The 21,862-nt window shown below is 45.8% G+C and overlaps 1 protein-coding gene across 4 annotated transcripts in view; it reads left to right on the plus strand.

Annotated features, from left to right (window-relative positions):
* Positions 1-5,951: 5,951 nt before the first annotated feature.
* Positions 5,952-21,862, plus strand: part of MTOR (mechanistic target of rapamycin kinase) — a 115,944-nt gene continuing 100,033 nt past the window's right edge. For 2 of the 4 annotated variants that reach the window (XR_009452110.1, XM_059691264.1), the window contains exons 1-12: positions 5,964-6,062; positions 7,059-7,225; positions 7,977-8,152; positions 8,772-8,880; positions 9,578-9,810; positions 11,593-11,793; positions 12,547-12,681; positions 14,805-15,080; positions 15,163-15,271; positions 18,138-18,324; positions 19,941-20,069; positions 20,983-21,227. Coding sequence is in view for 3 of the 4 variants with exons in the window: in XM_059691264.1 (XP_059547247.1) it covers positions 7,991-8,152; positions 8,772-8,880; positions 9,578-9,810; positions 11,593-11,793; positions 12,547-12,681; positions 14,805-15,080; positions 15,163-15,271; positions 18,138-18,324; positions 19,941-20,069; positions 20,983-21,227 (1,786 nt within the window). In the remaining variant the exon portion in view is untranslated. Of the gene's footprint in view, positions 6,063-7,058; positions 7,226-7,976; positions 8,153-8,771; positions 8,881-9,577; positions 9,811-11,592; positions 11,794-12,546; positions 12,682-14,804; positions 15,081-15,162; positions 15,272-18,137; positions 18,325-19,940; positions 20,070-20,982; positions 21,228-21,862 lie in introns of those variants that run through there. The other 2 variants (XM_059691265.1, XM_059691266.1) reach the window with 2 other exon arrangements.

Below are 21,862 nucleotides of genomic sequence, written 5' to 3' on the forward strand. Positions count from 1 at the left end.
AAAGTTACTAGTACAGTTACATATATATATAAAACCCTAATATGCAAATAGACCAAACGGCAGAACAACCAAACAACTGGTCACTATGACGTGTGCTGACCACCAGGGGGCGTACATGGGACACGGTGGGCGTCGGCTGTGGTGGGATGGTGGAGCTGGTGAGTGGGGGCACCAGATCAAGGCGGGGCCCTGGTTGCTGTCATCTGGTGAGCCTCTGGTGGTTACTGAAAATTCTTTGCTCCTATGTGCCGCAGTCCGACCTGGCGCTCGCACCTGCTGCAGGCAACAGCCCTGCTCGCACCCGCTGCCAGCACCTGAGCCCTTGCTCACACCCGCAGCTGGTCCCAATCACTGGGCACGGTCAGCAGGTGCGAGTGGTGGCTGCTGACCCCAATTGCCCCTGAGGGCTTCTTCACCTCCCCCTATTCCTGGGGGGCAATCAGGGCAGCAGCCACCGCTTGCACCCTCTGACGGCGCCGGCCTTGCTTGCACCCGCTGCTGGTGCTGGCCCCAATTGCTCTGTGCCATCAGCGGGTGTGAGCAGGGCCGGCGCTGTCAGCACTTGGGAGCAGCAGTGGTGGGAGCGGGGCTGCCGGCAGACAGGGGACCGGGGGCCGTGGCGGGAGGAGCCAAGCAGGGGCACAGAGGATGGGCCGAGACCCACCCCTCTGCCCACTGCAGCCTCGCTGCCCACAGTTCCTTTCAAGGTGCACAAATTCGTGCACTGGGCCCCTAGTATTAAAATAAAATTAACAAATACTCTAAGCTCATTACTTCCTCATTACTACATTTTACCATCTGTGCTCTTTAGGTTGTTCACATTTGTTTTTGTTTAATGTTTTTATTGACTTTAGAGAGAGAGGAAGGGAGAAGGATAGAGATATAGAAACATCAATGAGAGAGAAACATCATGGATCGGCTGTCTCCTGTACATCCCCTACTAAGGATCAAACCCGAAACCTGGGCATGAGCCCTGACCTGAAATTGAACCAGTGACCTCTTGGCTCATGGGCCCATGCTCACCCACTGAGCAACCCTGGTTGGGCTGTTCACATGTGTTGTATCTGCATTGTGGAGATACTATATAACCAGATGCTGCTTGCTCGTTCATGTCTCCTCCCAGCTTTTCATTCAGTGACAGTCATTGGTAGTTGGAATCTGCCATAGTGGGAATATTTATTGCATGCAAATCAGCAAATGCCTGGTAATTGTTTTGTTCATCTAGCCTACAATCACTGAAAAAAGTTAAACTTAAAAGTGTCAACTCTATAGCCCTTACATTGTGAATAGCGGCAAAAATATGAGGAAATATTCTTCCAGTATTGGAAAATGATTATCCAGCTCAGCAAAGAAGTCTTCACGCCATTGACAAACTAGCAAAATTTCAAGGTATCTCTTGATTGTCTCACTTTCCCCTTACTCATTAACATAAAAGAAAATATCAACCAACATTCATTTTGGAACTACACTCATCGGTCAACTGCAACCATAGGGAGGCTACACGATATTAAATAATAATAAAAAAGACTCCTGTTAGAATCAATTGGCTATATGGAATTTACAATAAAAAGTATTGTGGCTCAGTCAGTGTGGCTCAGTTGGTTGAGCATCGTCTCATGGACCAAGAGGTCGCCAGTTTGATTCCCAGTCAGGGCTCATGCCTGGGTTGCAGGCTCAATCCCTAGTAGGGGGCATGCAGGAAGCAGCCAATCGATGTTTCTCTCTCTCCCTCTTCCTTCCTCTCTCTCTAAAATCAATAAAAACGTATTTTTTAAAGTATTGTGTATTTTATTTGTCAGTTGTATGCGACACATCCTTTATATCAATGAAAGTTATACTAAAAATATAACATATATGTCCACAGGACTGACTAGATAATTTTGGTACCCAGTGCGAAATAAAAATGTGGGGACCCTTCTTAAAAATCATTAAGAATTTCAAGACAGAGCATTATAACCTCACAGGTCACAGCAGCCACAAAGCCAGCCCTGTATAGACATACATGGTCCCTCCCTTACCAGCTAGCCCAGTGGTAGTCAACCTTCTGGCCCTTTAAATACAGTTCCTCATGTTGTGACCCAACCATAAAATTATTTTCGTTGCTACTTCATAACTGTAATGCTGCTACTGTTATGAATCGTCATGTAAATATCTGATATGCAGGATGGTCTTAGGCGACCCCTGTAAAAAGGTCGTTCGACCGCCAAAGGGGTCACGACTCACAGGTTGAGAACCGCTGAAGCTGGTTGTTAATTTGCAACGTTAGCACCTAGCACATACTTGCAAACCCAAGGAACCTATACGGCCAATGGGACACTAGGAAGAAGCAGATATTTTTTAACTCCTCCCTTACCAATTCTATGACCCAATCCTTCTATATGTCATTTTACTCATGGAAAAAGTATAAAGTGGGGACAATACAACCTGCCTTGTAGGAAATGTTCAGAAAGAACAGTAACAGCATTTATTGACTCTGCATGTGTCATGTAGTGTTTTAGGTACTTCACATGCAGTAGCATTTAACCCTTACAACAGTGCCTACCAAGGTAGTGTGGACACTAAGAAAAAAGATACCTACTAAGAAGGGCTCCTGGTGGCCAATTGGGCTCAAATTTCCTTAAATACACACACACACACACACACACACACACACACACACACACACACAGCCTAACAGCCATTTCTAAACTGGGGTGTCTTATGCAAACCGCACTTCAGGGAGAAGCCTGCATTCAGCTACCTGCCTCCAGCACTGAACTGCCTGCCTGCAATGTGCTCCTGTCACTTGAGCCAATCCTAGCTGTGCAGCTATATCCCCCATCAACATCTTCACCGGTCAATCAGAACTGATTCATTCTGACCAATCAGGACAGTGCCTTTTGGCCCAATCAAACTTCGAGGATTTGGAATCTTCATTTGCATGAGGACAGACCAATCAGGGATCAGAGGCAGGGACTTCTGTCTATATAAGTTAGCTCCCCTCTGGCTGTGGAAGCACACTTTCCACTGACGACTGTGTTTCCCCGACTGCAGCTGAAACTCTAAAGGTGAAACGCTACGGAGCTGTTCCACAGCCATGCTGTGTCACAGTTGGGCTGTTCGCACTGAATAAAAGCTCCTTCCTCACCACATGCCTAATTGGGGATTCCTGTTGACTGAATTGGTGCCAACAACAATCCAACCCTTGGTTGTCAATGGGTACATTATAATCTTTCAGTTCTTCAAGTAAGGGAATATGTATACAGACATTAAGTACTTGCTCATATAGCTGGTAAGTGCTAGTGCTAAGTTTCAGATTCAGTTAGTTTGACTCTACCCTGCTTTTAACCTCTATTCTGTAATGTCCACTGCCGGAAGCAGGTCCATCCTTGCTGCTTGTCACAGTCGCTGCAGGGAAGAAACATCTGCACAGCATATGTTTCAGGGCGTATATGGCATACTGTTCTTAATATGTTTGCTCCCCCTCTTAGCGCTATGTGTTTTAACCAAGGTCACCTCTCCGAGAAAGGTTGTTTCCCCAGGTAGGGATTTTTCCCTGAAGTTAGGGAGGGAATAAAACCCCTTAACTAAGTGCCAGGGGGTAGTTAATCACTTTAACTATGAACAATCACACTTAAGCTACATAATCTTTACTCCCTGGAATGGAGATAAGAAACCTTTGGAATAGAAATTGACAGGATTAAAATCAACTGGTATAAATACAGATGTAACAAGACAATAAAACACAGAACCTGGCCGGGGATCCTGGCTAGAACCTGGCTAGAGAACCTGGCTAGGCTGCTAATCAACTGAACGCTGTCTCTGTGTCATTCCTTCTTTGCCGACTCCGTCCACACCTTTGGGAACCCCTGGACCTGCTGGGGTTGGACCCCAACAGTCCACCAGCATGGTCCTTGTGGCTCAGTGGTTGAGCATGGACCCATAAACCAAGAGGCAATTGGTTAGATTCCTGGTCGGGGCACATGCCCAGGTTGCAGACTCGATCCCCAGTAGGGGGCATGCAGGAGGCAGCTGATTGATGATGTTTCTCTCACATCAATGTTTTTCTCTATCCCTAGCCTTTTCTCTCTCTCTAAAAACCGATTTTTAAAAAACATAATGGTCACCAAAATGCCTGATACTTTGTAAATGCTCAAAAATATTAGTTATTATTTTAACATAATGGATAAGAAAGCTCTTTGTAAATTTGGAAAGAGGCCTAAAAATGCACTGGTTACTGTTACTATAAAGCCATCTTTGATAGTTAATTAGAAAACAGCCTTGTCATGTCTTAGGGTGGCAAAAATCTCATATTGCTGGTGGAAATGAAAATTGGTACCTCCTTCATAGAGTTAAATTTGATAATACCCATCAAACTACACGTGTTGACCCCTCTAATCCCATTTCTGGGTATCTGTTTTGATCTAATGCCAGGGAATAAAATTATATATATATGAATTTATTGTAGCATCATTAGTAATAACAAGAATTTGTAAACAATACAAAGGTCCATCAACAGAGGACTGGAAAAATAAATGATGGTACATCATGTGATGGAATACTATGCAGCTATAACAACAAAAGAACAAGGAAGCTTTCTATTTACGAAGACAGAAAGATCTCTAAGATATTCTAATTTTTTAAAGTACAGAACAGTGATATACTGTAATAAAATGGAAAAATAAAAATATATATTTGGGATACAGAAAAACAGAAAATAAGTGAAAGGACAGGGGTGAAGCAAGACTTGTTGATAAATACCATTTTATTTATTTTGAGATTTGAGCAGTGAATATATTACATAATCAAAAATGTTTAATGAGTAAATATGGACATGTTGAACACAAGTGAGAAATGTGAAATTCAGAGTAACAATTATTTCACAGAAAATCAATGCAATGAAGAGATCCTAAACTTAAAGCAGTAATCATTATTTTTTTTTTTCACTCTGACAGAGTATTTTGTTAGCCACAGAATATTACCAAACCTTTTTAATTTGGCAGGTTAACACTTCAGGAAATTTCCATATCCTCAAAAAACACTATATTTTTATTACACAAGTCATTGATGGTAATGTATAAAGAAAATAGTATGTCTTCCCCAAATTTCATTACATCTTTGTACATGTTCCCCATGGTAACAAAGACACATAATACATAAATGTTTTTAATGGTTATATGATATATTGTGTAATTTATATTTTTAATAAATTATGAACCCTCTTCCTTCTTAACAACTATTCATCTACATTACCATTATTAATGGCGACATATGTAATAAAAATGTGTTAAATTTTATTTAATGACTCCTATTGTGGATTATTTAGGAATATTCAATATTAATTATAATAGACCATAGTTTTTTTAAAAAATTAAGATGTAGTGAACTTCTATTTTTGTTATTGTTTTCTGAAAAGTTGTTTTTAAAATTATGTTGCTTTGAAATTATTGATTTAGGAGAAGCTCATTTAGTTCAAATTTGGCTATGGTTTCTCGCGAATGATCTTGTGAGCTTCGATAATTTTGGAAAAGAAGTAAATCTAAGTAAAAAACTTTTCAAATACATGTTACACTTAACAAAAGAGACATCACGGTCCCATAAGCCCGAAAAGTTTACGTCTTTTCCTCCAGTCGTGGCCGCGAGCCTTCGCTAACCACCGCTCAGCCCCATCCCAGGTACCAGACAGCGGACTAGACAGGGCCGCACCCCCAATGCTGGGGGGAATTATAGTAGCGATGGACCGGATGTGTGCGTGGAAGTGACTGAAGTCAACTCACGACCGATTGGTTCTCCCGAGTGGACCTGAGCCTCCTTTCGTCTGCCACTGGCCGCGTGGCTTGTCTATTTGAACAGTCCCCGCCCCCTAGAGAAGCCGGGTCCCCAAGCTTCACTTCTCCTTCATTCCTATTGGCCAGCGTTTCAGTCCATCGTCTTTTTGCGCCTGTCGATTGGTCGTTGGGGCTGGGAACCTGCCCTCCCTCCCGCGGCTTAGAGGACAGTGGGGAAGGCGGGTGGTGGGGCTGGGGGCCTGAGGCGGTACCGGCGCTGTTGGCGGCCGCTGAGGCCGTGGCCGAAGCCGCACGGTGAGTCCGGAGCCTGGCACCGACCCCTGCAGGGCGGCGGAGTGTCCAAACCCACAGCCAGTCTGGCCCGGGGTAGGGGGACGGGGAAGCCGCCCGCCGGGACGCGGGGTACCCTGGGAGACGGCACTCTGGAGTTGAGCACCGCCGGAGCCCTGGCCCCCACCCTGTGAGGCAGCGCCCACCTCCTCCCGGGTCCGCGGGGGATCCCCGAACCTCTGAGTCCGCCGCGCGCCTGTGGCGCCGCGAAGGCCGGCCCAGGAGCCCCGGTACTGCCGGGCCGCCTTTGCGTCCACCTCCCAATTGTCTTCAGGGCGGACCGGCGCCGGTGTCAGCCCCTTGCACTCCAACCTGGAGGCTCCGTGGGCCCGTTCCCCGAGTCCGAGCTCGGTCCCCGCCTCAGGCTCCGTCCTCGTGCCTCCCCCGCTCCCATCCCAGGCCCAGCCTCCCAACTTCGGCTCCTTTCCGAAGCCCTCGCCAGGGTCCTCCGGATGCCTGCCCGCCAGTGCCTCCATTGACATTTGCGAGGCGGGCCCCCGGCCGGACAGAGAGAGGCCGGTGCCTCCCGGGGAATGGACGCTTCCTGCCTCTCGCAGAGGCGGCCGCGCACGCACCCCGTCGCGGGTTTCTGGGTTTCCTCTCCCCGGAAGGGTGACCCTTCTTTTGCAGTCATTTTCTTGGCACTGGAGTATGGAAAAGCTTTCAAAAGCGTTTACTCCTTCTTTATTTTTTCTTTCTCAGCATCACAAAGTCTTTCAAAATAAGAATTTTGAAAAACTGGTTTTCTAATATAATCTGGACATACGTAGGAGATATGTACTTATGTAGGTATACATGTGACTATATATATAATACGATAATGTTTATAATGTATATATGTGTAGATATATATAACATATATATGAAGACATATATACGTATATATATGTAATGTATGTTGGCTGAGCCCTATTCTGGCCGCTTTATTGCGGTTGCCTGATTATTTGTATTCACCCCCAGGTTGTAAGCTCATGGAGAGAAGAGACCGTACCTAATGCAGGAATGAACGAATGCTCTCGGGGTCCTTTCAAGTGTTAGTATTCTGTAGACCCGCACGGTCCAGGGCCGCGCCACCAGCCACGTGTGGCGCAGTGTTTGAAATGTGACTCGTCCACACTGAGATTGTTGTAAGTGTAAGATGCACGCTAGATTTTAGACATTCGGTACAAAAAAAAAAAAAGGATGGAAATGTATCCATTTTTGACATTAATAACATTGAAGTGATATTTTGGATATATTGTATTAAATAAAGTTCATTTCACCCGTTTCTTTTTACTTTTTTTTTTTATATGGCTACTAGGAAATGTAAACTTGCAGTTTGTATTTTATTTCTGTTGGACCGTGTTGCCATAGAATAATTACTCTCTTTAAATTGAACTCTTTGAGGAAAGAGGTAGTTGTAGGTATGATTTATTCTCTCTTACCTCCCCACTTTTAGTTCCTGGCACTCTGCCATGTGCATCGTAGTAATAATGATAATAATAGCTAACAATCTTAAGAACTCGCGGTGTGCCCAGCACTTTTTAACATGTATTAACTTACTTAGTCCTCACATCAGCCCTATGAGTTAGGTACTACTATTGCCCAGTGGCAGCTGAGGAAATAGGCATTTTAAGTATTTTCTCAAGGCATATAATTTGGGGTTGGATTCAAACTCAGGTAGCCTGGCTCCACAGCCCACAATTTGACCCTCTTACTATGCTGCCTCTTCTAAACATGAGTCGTTGTTGAATAAATAGAGGCTTTCTACACAGTCCTTAGCGAGGTCTCCCCACCTGGCGTGGACAGGGTGGAGATCTGTGTTGAGGAACGGGGCCATAAATAAGTTTATCGCCGTAGTTTGTTATCCAGAATATTAAAGGAAGCTTTTCTCCACAGAACCTCAGGGCAAGATGCTTGGAACCGGACCCGCGGCCGCCGCCGCAGCGGCCATGGCATCTAGCAATGTGAGCATCCTGCAGCAGTTTGCCAGCGGCCTGAAGAGCCGGAATGAGGAGACCAGGGCCAAAGCTGCCAAGGAGCTCCAGCACTATGTCACCATGGAGCTTCGAGAGGTGGGGGCTTCTGTGATTCGGGGTCATTCGTTATGGATGTTTGGGCTAAGTGCACCATCCCTGGCTTAGATTTCGTTGGACAGCTAAGTAAGGTTCTGTTTCAGAAAGGCACCCAGTTTCTCACGTCCCTAAAAGATGCAGGTTCCTTTGCTGCGGTTATACCGTTCTGTGGCCTCTCGGTGTTGTGACACTTTAGGAATCAGCTTAGAGTCAGCTGTTTTTAAATTGTTTTTTCCTTTTTCACACTGCATTCCAGACCTTTGATTCTTTTTGCCTGATAACATGGGTTGGGGTGGGTTGGAAGAGCTTGGGGTTTTTAAAATAGAGACCAAACTGGAGGTCGGGGATATTGTCTTGTTCGTTCTTACACCCCTGGTACTAGGTAGATCCGAGGACAGGACCCTCGGAGTATACTCAATAGTATTTGTTAAATAAATAGATGAATTGCGAGCTCAGTTGCTCTATAGTTTATAGAAATGGGAAGTGCCTTCATTATGTTCGGTTTAAACTGTACCTGCTGATACCTGTCAGGTCCTATTTTTTGGAAACCACGCCACCAGCACCATCACCATCATCAGGGAGACATTAGAAATTGTTCTGAGTGCATCTTCCTTTGCAGATGAGTCAAGAGGAGTCTACTCGCTTCTATGATCAGCTGAACCATCACATTTTTGAACTGGTTTCCAGCTCAGATGCCAATGAGAGGAAAGGTGGCATCTTGGCCATAGGTAAGGACAGTGTCTCTGGTGACAGTATCAGCTGGGAACAAAGGACTGTTCACCTTTGTGTCCACTGCACCCCGTATCTGCTGCTTATTAGATGCTTAGTTCATATTCGTTTATTAAATTTTTAAGGAGCTCGGTGGCTTTCCATGTACTTATTTAGGTATTAATTATAGCAATAGTCCTGGCACGTAGGCGAAGCAAGTATTTTCAGATATGGAGTCTCAGAACCATGCAGCAACTTTTCTAGGCCAGTGTGCCAGAGCTGAGACTAGAAGCCAGCTTTCTTTCCGCCACCCCATGGAGCTCTTCGCAGGTTCTAATTTCTCTGTAGAGTAATATCTGCCATAAGGCTCATGAATGGAAAAGTAGAGTTGGGACAGTGAACAAAAGGCCTGTAATTTTCATCTCCCAGAGGTGGTCATCCAGCCTGCGATTTAATTTTCAGTCCCAGTTGCTTTTCCTTTTCTTGAGAAAACAAATTATCTATACTAAAATGAGAGCACTTTGCTTTATGCAAATATCCTTGTACAAATATCAAATCTGTTGGTTAAAATGAAAAGTGTCTGCATTGCTTACCGTCTGGACCTTACAGTGTGTACTCAGAATGAAAGGAAGGGGTCCTGCCAGCTTTCCTTTCAAGGCAGCGCACTTCCCTGGACCGCATGTGTTCATCCTCACCTTTTGCCTTTCTCTTTTCCAGCCAGCCTCATAGGAGTGGAAGGTGGGAATGCCACCCGAATCGGGCGATTTGCTAATTATCTTCGGAACCTCCTCCCCTCTAATGACCCAGTTGTCATGGAAATGGCATCCAAGGCCATTGGTCGCCTCGCCATGGCAGGGGACACTTTTACCGCTGAGTATGTGGAGTTTGAGGTGAAGCGAGCCCTGGAATGGCTGGGCGCTGACCGCAACGAGGGCCGGAGACACGCAGCTGTGAGTGCCTGCAGGAGCACAGCCAGCCAGGCCTAGAGAGTGATGGCATCGTGCCGGGGTCCCTCACACAATGTGCTTAGGTCCCCAAGGGGCAGAGAATGAGAGGGGATGCTCCAGGCAGGGACACTGCTTCTTGGTGGCCTTGGGTTCTGTCCTGGATTCCTTTCTGTCTTCACCCTGAGCTTTGCACCTGAAGAGGAAACTTAAAAGTTGTTTTTCATTGCTTGAGGGGCAGCCCTACGTGCAGTGTTTATCCTGAGCTCTGATTTTCTAGAATCAAAATTGCAAGAGCCATAGCAAGAGAAGAAGCCACAGCCAAAAGGCTCCAAAGCCCCAGACAGCTGTACTATCTGCATGATCCCTATCATGTCTTTGCCAAGGTCTCTGCATCTACCGGGGGAATATGGAAGAACTGGGATTAAGAGAGGAACAGGGGAAGTAGATACCTTCACCACCCCCAGTGGGAGAGTTGGTCAGCCTTTCCTGTTTATTTTGTAGACATTTGTTCATTGGTTGGTTCCTCTTTTCCCATTGGCTATTCTGCATTTGGGGGAGTGGTAGCTTATCCTCTTCTTTTGTGGGTACATCTTCCGTGGTTTCCAAAGCTTGTCCCTGAGGCTGGTTTGTTGGGCTAGGACGTCGTGCTGTGAGATAGGAGAGTCTGTCTTCAAGAGGGAGAATTTGGACATGAATGTATTGGGGGGTCATAGGCATCAATCAGATCCTTTCCAGTCAGCTCCCTCATGGGGAGGCAGCACCACAAGGAGGGAGAATGGTGTGGGGGAGAGGCCCGCATTGGGACCCTGGTTCACATCTTGGCTTTGCCATTTCCTAACTCTATAACTTGGGGCAACCTCTGATCTTTACTTTCTTTCACTGCCGAGTGAAAATAATAGCAAGATTAAGTATAAAAGAGGATTTTTCAATTTTTATGCATTGGGCCTCTATTAGTGTAATAAAAGTAATGTGAATGTTGCCTCTCTTCTCTCTCTCAAAGTACCTTATTGCACTGTACTCACCTATCTTCTTGTGATGATATGAAATGCCTACATGATGCGATATAGTGAGATGAATAATATAGGCATTGTAATGGAGTGTTAGGCTACTATTGACCTTTTGATAATATGTAACTCTATGGCTTCTACTTGCCTGGCACAAGTAGATCCTCAATAAGCATTGTTTGAATGACTGAATAAATGAACCTCTAAAAAAAAAATAAAAAATAAAAAATAAAAGAGGATTTTTCATTCATTCAATAAGTGTGTATTGAAAACTTGCTATATTCTATGTATGGGGCTAGGCTGTCAGTAGAACAGGATACAAAACAAAACAAGCCTGCCCCTCCAGAGCTCGTGTTCTAACATTACCAGCATCGTGTGTAAACACTCTAGGATAATGAACACGGATGTTTGAGCAGTTTTCCTTTCCTTCCTAGAGCCCCAGAATTCCCAAGTCTGCTCTTTTTCTGATGTACATAGGTTCTAGGAAGCCAGAAGCTATATTCCTGAGAGAACAAAACTGTGATACAGCTTGGCTGGTGTGGCTCAGTGGTTGAGCATTGACTTATGAACCAGGGGGTCATGGTTCAATTCCCGGTCAGGGCACATGCATGGGTTTTGGGCTCAATTCCTAGTAGGCGTTGTGCAGGAGGCAGCTGATCAATGATCCTCATTGATGTTTCTATCTCCTCCCACTCCCTCTCTGAAATCAACTTTAAAAAAAAACATTAAGAAAAGTTCTGTGATACAGATGACAGTTCTCAGTGTGCCTTTTTTCTCCTAGGTCCTGGTTCTCCGTGAGCTGGCCATTAGCGTCCCCACCTTCTTCTTCCAGCAAGTGCAGCCCTTCTTTGACAACATTTTCGTGGCTGTGTGGGACCCCAAGCAGGCCATCCGTGAAGGAGCTGTAGCCGCCCTTCGTGCCTGTCTGATTCTCACCACCCAGCGTGAGCCAAAGGAGATGCAGAAGCCGCAGTGGTACAGGGTGAGGCGATGGTTCCGTTCCAGCCGCTAGCAACGCACATGCACCAAGAGTATCACCGGGCCTTGGGCAGCGACAGGCCCCTTGCCACACAGCAAGTTTGTTTTGGTCTCATGATTTTTTTAAGCTCAGTGTACTAGTAAATCAATAGTTATTTTATTATTTCAATAAAGCAGATTCATGGGTAGCATACCATTATTTCATGTACCACTAAGACTGAAAATATGATGCCAATTAAACTGACTCAGTGCCTTCTTGTCAACAATGATAAGGTATCTCTTTTCAGATACCTTAAAATAGGAAAAAAAAGGGTGACTCAGAATCGATGAAATACGGTTAATGCTAATTTAGAAAGTGCCAGTTCTCTCTCCTCTAGAATGTTGAGCCCTGTGCTGATTGCTGTTGACAAGAGAATTTACTAAGGAGCCTGTACAACAAAAAGAGCCCTGAACATGGGGTTGGAGTCTTGGGTTCTAGTTTTGGCTTTTCTATGTGACCTGGGACAAGTCACGTAATTTCGTTGAGCCTCTATTTTTTATTTATTAAAATAGGGCTGTAATGGTATCTGTCTCGTGGTATTGGGAGAGTTGAAGCTAAATTAAAGGCGAGAGCTTGGTGAGTTAGTATTATCGATGATCCTGGTACAAGGCACTGAGCAGGCACGCTAACCCCTCCAAACCACCATATAGATGGGGTCTGCCTGTGTCCTCTAATTTTGGCCGTTGAGTAATTAAGGCATTCTCTCTCTCTACATAGCACACGTTTGAAGAAGCAGAGAAAGGGTTTGATGAGACCTTGGCCAAGGAGAAGGGCATGAATCGGGATGATCGGATCCATGGAGCTTTGCTGATCCTCAACGAGCTGGTCCGAATCAGCAGCATGGAGGGAGAGGTGAGAAGCCGTGTCAGGGGAGTCCAGGCTTCTCCCCGACACCCTGAGCCAGACAAAGCAAGGCCCTTGTCCTCACGGAGAAGGGAAACAGGCAGTAAACCAATTACCTCCTTTAGTCTCATTTTCCTCACTTTTGACAGGGATTTTACTCACCTCATTGAGTTCCTGGGAGGTTTCTTGATGCATAGTGGGAATTCCTTAAATGGTAGCCCTCAGAGATTTGCCCAGCCATGTATGACGTGGTGCTTTCCACGGTGGCCCCGACAGCTCTGGGACCTTTGTTTCCTCCTAGTAACACAGGACAATATTTCCTAACTCACAGATTTAAACGAAATGCTCTTATCGTGGTACTTTGTAAATTTCCAAGAACTGTCCAGATGTGAGGTATTGTAATTTCCTAATACTATGGGCAAGCTACATCATGTATTAAGAGCTAGAATAATGCAGCATGAATAAAACATTTCATTCTAGCAGGGGGAGACAGACAATGCACAAATAAGTAAATCGGTACAGTGTATCTTACAGCAGTGAATGCTATGGAGAAAAGTAGGGCCGGGAAAGGGAATAGGGATGCTCGCATGGATTAAGGATTATCTTTTAAAATATGGTGATGTTTGAGCACAGTCATGGGAGAGGTGAGAAAAGCCAGACAAGTACCTGGGGAAGAGCAGTCCAGGCAGCTGATTCTGCAGGCACAAAGGCCTGAGGAGACAGGAGTAGGCTGCTCTGTTTGGGAAGCGGCAGGGTCACCATTGTGGCTGAGCAGAGCGGGAGAAGGGAGGAGGTGGGAGAGAGGTCAGAGGAATGCCTGGGGCAGGGTGGGGGCACATCACATAAGGTCTCAGAAGCCACGCTGTAGACTTTGTATGTGAAGTGGGAAGCTATTCATGGTTTTAAGCAGTGGAGTGGCATTTGACTCATGTTTCCAAAGGATCGCTCTGGCCACTGTGTTGAAAATGGCTTATCGAAGGGGCAAGGGTTGAAGCCAGGAATCTAGTTCGAGAGAACTGCAGCAGTCTTAGCAGGGGACCTTTGTGGCCTGGACCATAGTGGCAGCTGTAGGAGTACCAGCGGGGGCTGGGTTCTGAATTTGGGATTTGGAGGTCGATGGAAGAGAGAACAGTCCAGGTGTTTGGCCTGGGATACTGGAGTTCCCATTTCCTGAGGGGGAAGATGGAGATGGGAGGGGCAGGTTAGAGTGGCTACAAGGTGGAGGGCATCTCAAGATGGTAGCTTCAGCCAGCATTGGAGAAGAGATAGCGTCTGAGAACCCGAGGTCAAGAAATGAGGAGCAACCATGGCGGGAAAGCTCTAGGTCCAAGAAGCCAAGTGAAGAAAGAGTTTCAGGGAGGAGGAAATAGTAAGTTGGATCAAATGCTGCAGATAAGTCACTTAAGTAGAGGCCTGAGAACTGGCCTTCAGATTTAGCAGCATAAGAGTCATTGGTGACCTTGGCAGGTATAGGAGACAAGATTTGGCGAGGGGGGTAGTGGTGGAATCTGTGTTGAGAAAAGTTTGGAAGTTTAGAAAATTGTTTTATATCCTCATTTTGGACTGTTGGAGGGTGAATTGCTAAGCAGCCCTTTGAACAGGGAATGGATGTGAGTTCTGTGCCAGCCAGCATATTGCACACCTCCTATGGAATTCCTAGGTTCTTAGAGAATGATTTGCCTAAGTTTCTACCTGGGTTTCCGGCCAGAAGCAAGAGAGCAGACTGGCCTTAACAGGATGCTGGAGTCGGGCTGCCTCTCACCTTAGCAAGAGACTTCCTTGTCGTGACTTGGGTCTGTAAGCAAAGCAATTTGCAAATTAGCTTTCCCAAACCAACTTGGGGTGGGGGGAGGGCGAGTCCTTGGCAGTCGATCCTACTGCATCTTTATTGTTCAGTAGGTGGTGCTCTTTTACCTAAATTAGAACAAAATTTTGTTCTAATTTGTTACCCCAGTAGGTGGCCTCCTGTAGGGTTCTGGGGAAACCTTCATCCTAAAGTTGAAGAGTGGCCACCGTCCACTTTGGAGCTAGTTTCTTTTAGGGTCGGGCACACGTGCTGCTCTGTAGGCTCACAGTGCCTGGGCAAATGCTACTTGTAAGTAAAGGTGGTGTTTTTCCCTCTACATGTATAGCGCCTGAGAGAAGAAATGGAAGAAATAACACAGCAGCAGTTGGTACATGACAAGTACTGCAAAGATCTCATGGGCTTCGGAACGAAACCTCGTCACATTACCCCCTTCACCAGTTTCCAGGCTGTACAGCCCCAGCCGTCAAACGCCTTGGTGGGACTGCTGGGGTACAGCTCTCACCAAAGCCTCATGGGATTTGGGGCTTCCCCCAGCCCAGCTAAGTCCACTCTGGTGGAGAGCCGGTGTTGCAGAGACTTGATGGAGGAGAAATTTGATCAGGTAGGTGGCAAGAGGCCCGCTCCCTCCTTCCAAGCTCCACACCTCCCTTTCCTTCGCCAACCCTGTACCCTTCCTCTCTCAGGTGTGCCAGTGGGTGCTGAAATGCAGGAATAGCAAGAACTCGCTGATTCAAATGACAATCCTTAATTTGTTACCCCGCTTGGCCGCCTTCCGACCTTCTGCCTTCACAGGTGAGGATGTCTGTGGAAGACGTCATTACCCACTTAAGGGTAATTAAACAGAGAAGTGATTCCAAAAAGTTATGTCTGCTTCTCATTTGAAGCAATGCCAACTAGAGGCTGGTCTCTGGTTTCTTCGTCTCCTATCCAATTTCAGTCGTATTAGTTCAGGTTTTCTATAGACGTCTGAGGTAGCAGAAGGTGTAGGCACAGACGCAGTTCTAGAGCCAAGCAAGTTCTCAGGTATGGAAGCCAACAACAAGGTCATGAATGGACTAAAAAGAGACCAAAGGAAGGGAGTTGCATTTTAGATACTCGGTGGGGCAGGGAGGACTGGGTGACTGTCCTGCTTCTGCCTCTGGAGGTCACTGGGATGCCTCTCCACTCACAGGAAGAAAGGGCTGGGTGTCCCAGAGGCGGGTTTCGTGGATAATAGACTGTGGGTTCTCATACTCCACCCTTTGTCAGCGGGAAGTGAATTCCTGGCTCCTGAAGGTGGCCCAACGCAGATACTGGCTTCCCCGAGGCCTTCCTGGATTACTCAAGCTAGAAATATTCCTTGCCTCTTCCATGATAGCCCCAGCTGTGCAAAGGCTGGGGTGAATCCTGCCTCTGTCTGTAGCTGAGGTTTTGTAACATTAAAACAGCAATCCCTGCATCACAAGGTGAACTGCAGTAATGCCTGAGCACCTGCTCTAAGTGCCTGGCACAGAGTAAGCCCTCCAAAATGGAAACTATTGCTGCTGCCTCTAGGTACTTCAAATCCATTTTAGAAATTAGGTAAAGGTGACAATTACAGTATGCTCCAGTTGCCTGCTCATATTTATGTCCTGTTTCACCTCTGTATGTGCTGAGTGTAGAGGCCCCATCTGGGACATGTCCTTGTACTTCATTGTGGTGCACACTGAAGCATTCAGGACCAAGTAAGAGCCCGGAGTGTAAGTGGAAGGCCAGCCTGACCCTTGGCAGATGCCATTCCCTAGCACAGACTCATTTCACACCCCCCAGCCCAGATGCAAGCAGGAGAAATACAGAGCTGTTGAGCTGTTAAATGTGCTTTGTGCGAGAACAGAACTGTGTTGCGTAAGGACAAGACAATTAGCCACATAAAACCAATGAACCAGAGAGAAATGATATTATGAAAATCACCCCTATTTTTTCAGCTTTCCATTCTTCCCACTTGATACCAGCAGCTTTTTTCTTTTTAATGACCAGACATGCCCCAGTTCAGTAGAGCTGTAAATGATCTTGGGTTGAAAGTCTGTGGTTCAAAAGAAAACCCGAATAACTAGGCCCAATTTGATGAAAGTCTGGCATGGTGTGGAAGCAGTCCCCTAGTATGTTCCAAAGGCTGCCGGCAGCAGAACACAAAGGCTCAGAGGGCCCCTGGGTTATTCTTTTGAAGTGGGATTTTGTTGTTTTATTAAATAATATACTAAAATGTGCCATTGAAATCCATCTGGGCAGCCTCCAAAGTACATGTCTCATCAGGAGAGTGCTGCCTATTTAAAGTTTGTAGTTTAGAAGTCATTGCTCGAATTTCCTGATGATGTCAGCTTTCTGAACATCAAAAATACCCTAAGATTGATTGGGTTGGAATCTCTAACAAAGTCAGATTCCTAATCTCTTAGGGTGCTAAATCTAGAAAAGGAACTTCTCTTGAGTTAGGTCCGTTTCCTGCTGAACTGCTGTTCTCCTTTGCAAAGGCCTGGTTTTCCTTGATGACGCTCTCTGGTGGTAAGGTCGCGTCACTGTGGCCGTTTTCAAGCCCCAGCATGCTTTAATGTCATTTGCTCACAAGAGCTGTGGGAGAGGACGTGTCTTGTTAGAGTAAATATAGTGATGTGTACGTGCCGTTTGGGAGTCTAATGCCCTGTCTCCTAACCGTGGTTCAGAAGCCCTCGACACCCCTAACTTTCTAATGGATGTGTGGTCCTTCCCTCTCTGCTGTTATGTGCTTCTGGTGCCAATTAAATGGAACAGAAGAAACATAAGAAGAGGCAAGAATCAAGAAATTCCAGCCTTCACAGGAGTAATAACACTTTAACTTAAATTGCCCAAGAATCACCTACCCATGCACATTGGCTAATGTAAACTTAATGAAAACACACATGTGGATTCCCAAATTACAGACTCAATCTTGTTCTATTAAATATAACTGTAATAGGAATCTCTAGGTCAGCGGTTCTCAACCTGTGGGTCGCGACCCCTTTGGGGGTCGAATGACCCTTTCACAGGGGTCGCCTAAGACCATCGGAAAACACATATATAATTACATATTGTTTTTGTGATTAATCACTATGCTTTAATTATGTTCAATTTGTAACAATGAAATTGGGGGTCACCACAACATGAGGAACTGTATTAAAGGGTCGCGGCATTAGGAAGGTTGAGAACCACTGCTCTAGGTAATGGCAGTGATTTCTAGGCCTAACCTAAATGGAATGGCCTATTTATTGCAAATAGTATTTAATATTACTTTAAATCTTCAATACAATATAAAATAGTTTAGGTGGTCCTCTCTTTGTTTTTAAACAAGATGTAACATATATTCCTTAAACAGGAGGATGTAATCTTTTCCTCAAAATATAACGCTAATGGAACAATTATGTGATACTGTTTTGGAGACCCTATAAGTTTTGTGGGTTTTTCTAATTAAAAAAAAAGTTATATTTTTAGTATTTACAAAAGATGTATTTGGAGAGTGATTATCAAGCATAAGTCTTTGGTTATTTAGTACATCCTCTAAATTCTTACCATCTTTCTAACAGACATTTTTAATTTATTCTTAAATCTAAGTGATTTATGGGAACTCTGGCCTTTGACATATAGACCAACCCTGACCTCGAGCCATACACTTTGTCTTTTCTGTGCCCAGATACCCAGTACCTCCAGGATACCATGAACCATGTCCTAAGCTGCGTCAAGAAGGAGAAGGAGCGGACAGCAGCCTTCCAAGCCCTGGGGCTCCTTTCTGTGGCAGTGAGGTCTGAGTTCAAGATCTACTTACCTCGTGTGCTGGACATCATCCGAGCAGCCTTGCCCCCTAAGGACTTTGCCCATAAGTAAGCATCTCTGTTTTGATTTCCCCTGCCACCCTAGTTGGGAGAGGAAGGATGCACCATCCATCTCCATGGAGCTGAAGTCCGTTCTCTGCCTCCTTAACCTCCATGTCATAGCAAAATCATATAAAGAACAGCCTTCCTCAGTTGAGCGCCAACCTTTTCCCAGTGAAATGGCATTGATATTTTTAGGTTGATTGAGTACCCTGTCAGGATATTTGCCGGGGTCCAACCCCAGCAGGTCCAGGGGTCCCCAAAGGTGTGGACGGAGTCGGCGAAGAAGGAATGACACGGAGACAGCGTTTAGTTGATCAGCAGCCTAGCCAGGATCTCTAGCCAGGATCTCCAGCCAAGTTCTGGTCTGGATCTCCAGAGAGGTTCTGCCTCAGATCTCCAGTCAGGTTCAGTCACCAGGTTCTAGTCAGGTTCTCTTGCCATGTTCTATAGTCAGGTTCAGTCCAGGATCTATTGCCATGTTCTCTCCAGCGAAGTTCTTCTGTCTCCAGGCTCCGTGTAGGTTCTGTCTTCTGAATTCTCTTCTAAGCTCTGTCTCCTGAGTTCTGTGTTCTAAGTTCTGAGTGTTTCTGTCTTGTTACAACTGTATTTATACCAGTTGATTCAATCCTATCAATCTCTATTACAAAGGTTAGGGCGTTTCTTATCTCCATTCCAGGGAGAAAAGATTATGTAGTTTAAGCATGATTGTTCATAGTTAAAGGGATTAATTACCCGCCTGGCACTTAGTTGAGGGGTTTTATTCCCTCCCTAACTTCAGGGGAAAATCCCTACCTGGGGATTCAACCTTTCTCGGAGAGGTGACCTTGGTTAAAACACAGCGCCAAGAAGGTGAGCAAACATATTAAGAACCGTATGCCATATATGCCAGGTCCCTTGAAACAGCAAGGATGGACTGGCTCCCGGCAGATATTAGATGCCAGTGCTGTTTTCAGTATTATTACTCACTGTGAATCACCTGGTTTTGCTCTTTTCTCTGGCTTTCAAAGGTCTTAATTTGATGTAAGACCTAAAGAGAGACTCCTAGGCTGGAACTTAGTTGGATGAGTTATTCCATCTCTTGAAACTTTCCAATGAATCAAGCATGAAAACAACCATTAGCACCACCAAGATGGATAGGCCAGGGTGACTTCTCTCAGTCTGGGGGTGGGGGAGTGTCAGTGTTCATTAGAATTGTGTCTTTATATTTTCCTGTATTAGTAGCAAGGATTGTTCTGGCCAATTAATAGGGAGAAGAATTTCTTTCCGTAGAATGGCTGTGCCCTGCCCTTATGGTCCCTAATGTACACATTGTTCAGTTTGCTTCCTAAATAGGTACGTTGGCCAGCACCACACTAAACCACATGGTGCCATTTGTGTGAACTGGGGAAAGGGGCCCCTTCCTCACGACCTTTACCAGTACTGCCGTCTGCTGGATTGTTGTAAATGCTGTGGACAGATCTGCAGTGACTGTGTGTGATGGGCCCCCTAGAATTGTGCAGTAGATAACCTGCACGTGTGGTGACCCTGCCTGGGTAACTGGCCCTCCTTGCCCCAACAGTTTTGAGGTGGGGCCTCACAGAATGATGTTGTGTCTAAACTAGCCCCTCTCTGGTTCTCTGCAGGAGACAGAAGGCAATGCAGGTGGATGCCACAGTGTTCACCTGCATCAGCATGCTGGCTCGGGCAATGGGGCCAGGCATCCAGCAGGATATCAAGGAGCTGCTGGAGCCTATGCTGGCGGTGGGACTGAGGTGGGTGTCAGAAACCTCGGCTTTCCCTGTCTCTGGTAGAGGCATGAGCCACAGGGTTGTGACTATTGAAAGAGCAAGGCATGATGGTTTGCACGCTAAGTTGGATAGGTAGGATAGTTCTCACTAAACACGTAGGCTAGTTTCAAATCCTAGCTTCGTCACTAGCTAGCTATGTGATCCTCAGTTACTTTACTTCTCTGAGCCTCAGTTTTCTCACCTGAAATGTGGGTATAATAGCAGTTCCTGCTGTCTGGGGTTGGGAGGATTAAGTGAAAGCGTTCATGAAGTAGCCGCTCTTAGCACAGTGCCTTGCATATAAGACGTGCCCAATTCATGTTTGCAGCTATCGTTTATATGTTTATTGGGAAAATTGCTTAAGGTCTCTACACTAGTTCTCTTCATCTATAACGGGTGGGGAACCTTTTTCTCCCAGGGATCATTTGGATACTTTATGGCATCATTCTTGGGCCATACAAAATTATCAACTTAAAAATGAGCCTGCTATATTTGGTCAGATATTTAATTAACTCACCCCTAATGCCTTGGCAGGGCCAGCCCAAAGGATTTCTCATGCCTTATATGGCCCACAGGCCGGACATTCCCCACCCCTGATCTATAAAATAAGGACAATGCTCTCAATCTGACTCCCATGTTGTTTATTGAGACTTGGTCTTCTACAGTGGTCGAATTATGTTCAGCAAGTTCTCTCATGGCAAAAACCAGAAACGCATTGTTTTGAAATCTGACCAGGCCTAGAGCATTCAGAACACTTATTCTGTAGTTTTCTATATACTTTAAAGACCAGGAGTGAAGGAGCCCGATCCCCTTGCTGGACAAGGAGGATTGTTTCTTCCCAAGAACAGACTGAATGTCATGTATGCAGCCCATGGATGACTGGTGTCCTCCCTCTCAGCCCCGCCCTCACAGCTGTGCTCTACGACCTGAGCCGTCAGATTCCACAGCTAAAGAAGGACATCCAAGATGGGCTCCTGAAGATGCTATCCCTGGTCCTCATGCACAAGCCCCTCCGGCACCCAGGCATGCCCAAGGGCCTGGCCCATCAGCTCGCTTCCCCTGGCCTCACAACCCTCCCTGAGGCCAGTGATGTGGGCAGCATTACTCTTGCCCTTCGAACTCTTGGCAGCTTTGAATTTGAAGGTAAGAAATTGCAATAGATCTTGCGAAGATAGTGAGCGATGCTGGGAACCTTGAGAAAGAAATGAGGGTGTCTAGAATTCCTGGATCTTGCTAGAGGCCTTGGAGACAGGGGAGCTGTCTCTGTAGCAGCTCATCTTTCCTAGAGTCTTTCTGTATATTGTTAATTCCTACTGCTTGTTTCTTTGTCCCATACTGCGTTTTGGGGCAGATGGTGTTTCAGGAAAAGTGTGCTTTGGTCTAAGGAACTAATGCTTCAGAGATGGAAAAGTCAGAGATGGATCCCCTAGGCCCCACCTCCAGGTAGCTAAGGTGGTATTTAATGCTTTAACATGTGTGAGCATGGGCTTTGGGTGTTTGTATTCCTGTGGCTGTGTGATTTCCGAGAGCGCAATGCTGTGTAGTTCAGTTTGGAATTCTAAGCTGCAGGTAAACCCCACTAATTCCCTAGGGAGATTTAGTTCAGGAGAGAAAAATGGACACTTTTTGAAATTTAAGATCGTGTAGGCGGTCTTAGCCAAGCCTATGGGGAAACAAGCAAGTACCAAAAGCCTGAATGGCATGCCGTCTGAATACGGACAGCCATCTGTGTTTTCCCATTGCAGTGCCTCATCACGTTGATTAACATCCAGGACAGT

This window comes from Myotis daubentonii, chromosome 3 (assembly GCF_963259705.1).
Source record: "Myotis daubentonii chromosome 3, mMyoDau2.1, whole genome shotgun sequence".
NCBI lineage: Eukaryota > Metazoa > Chordata > Mammalia > Chiroptera > Vespertilionidae > Myotis > Myotis daubentonii.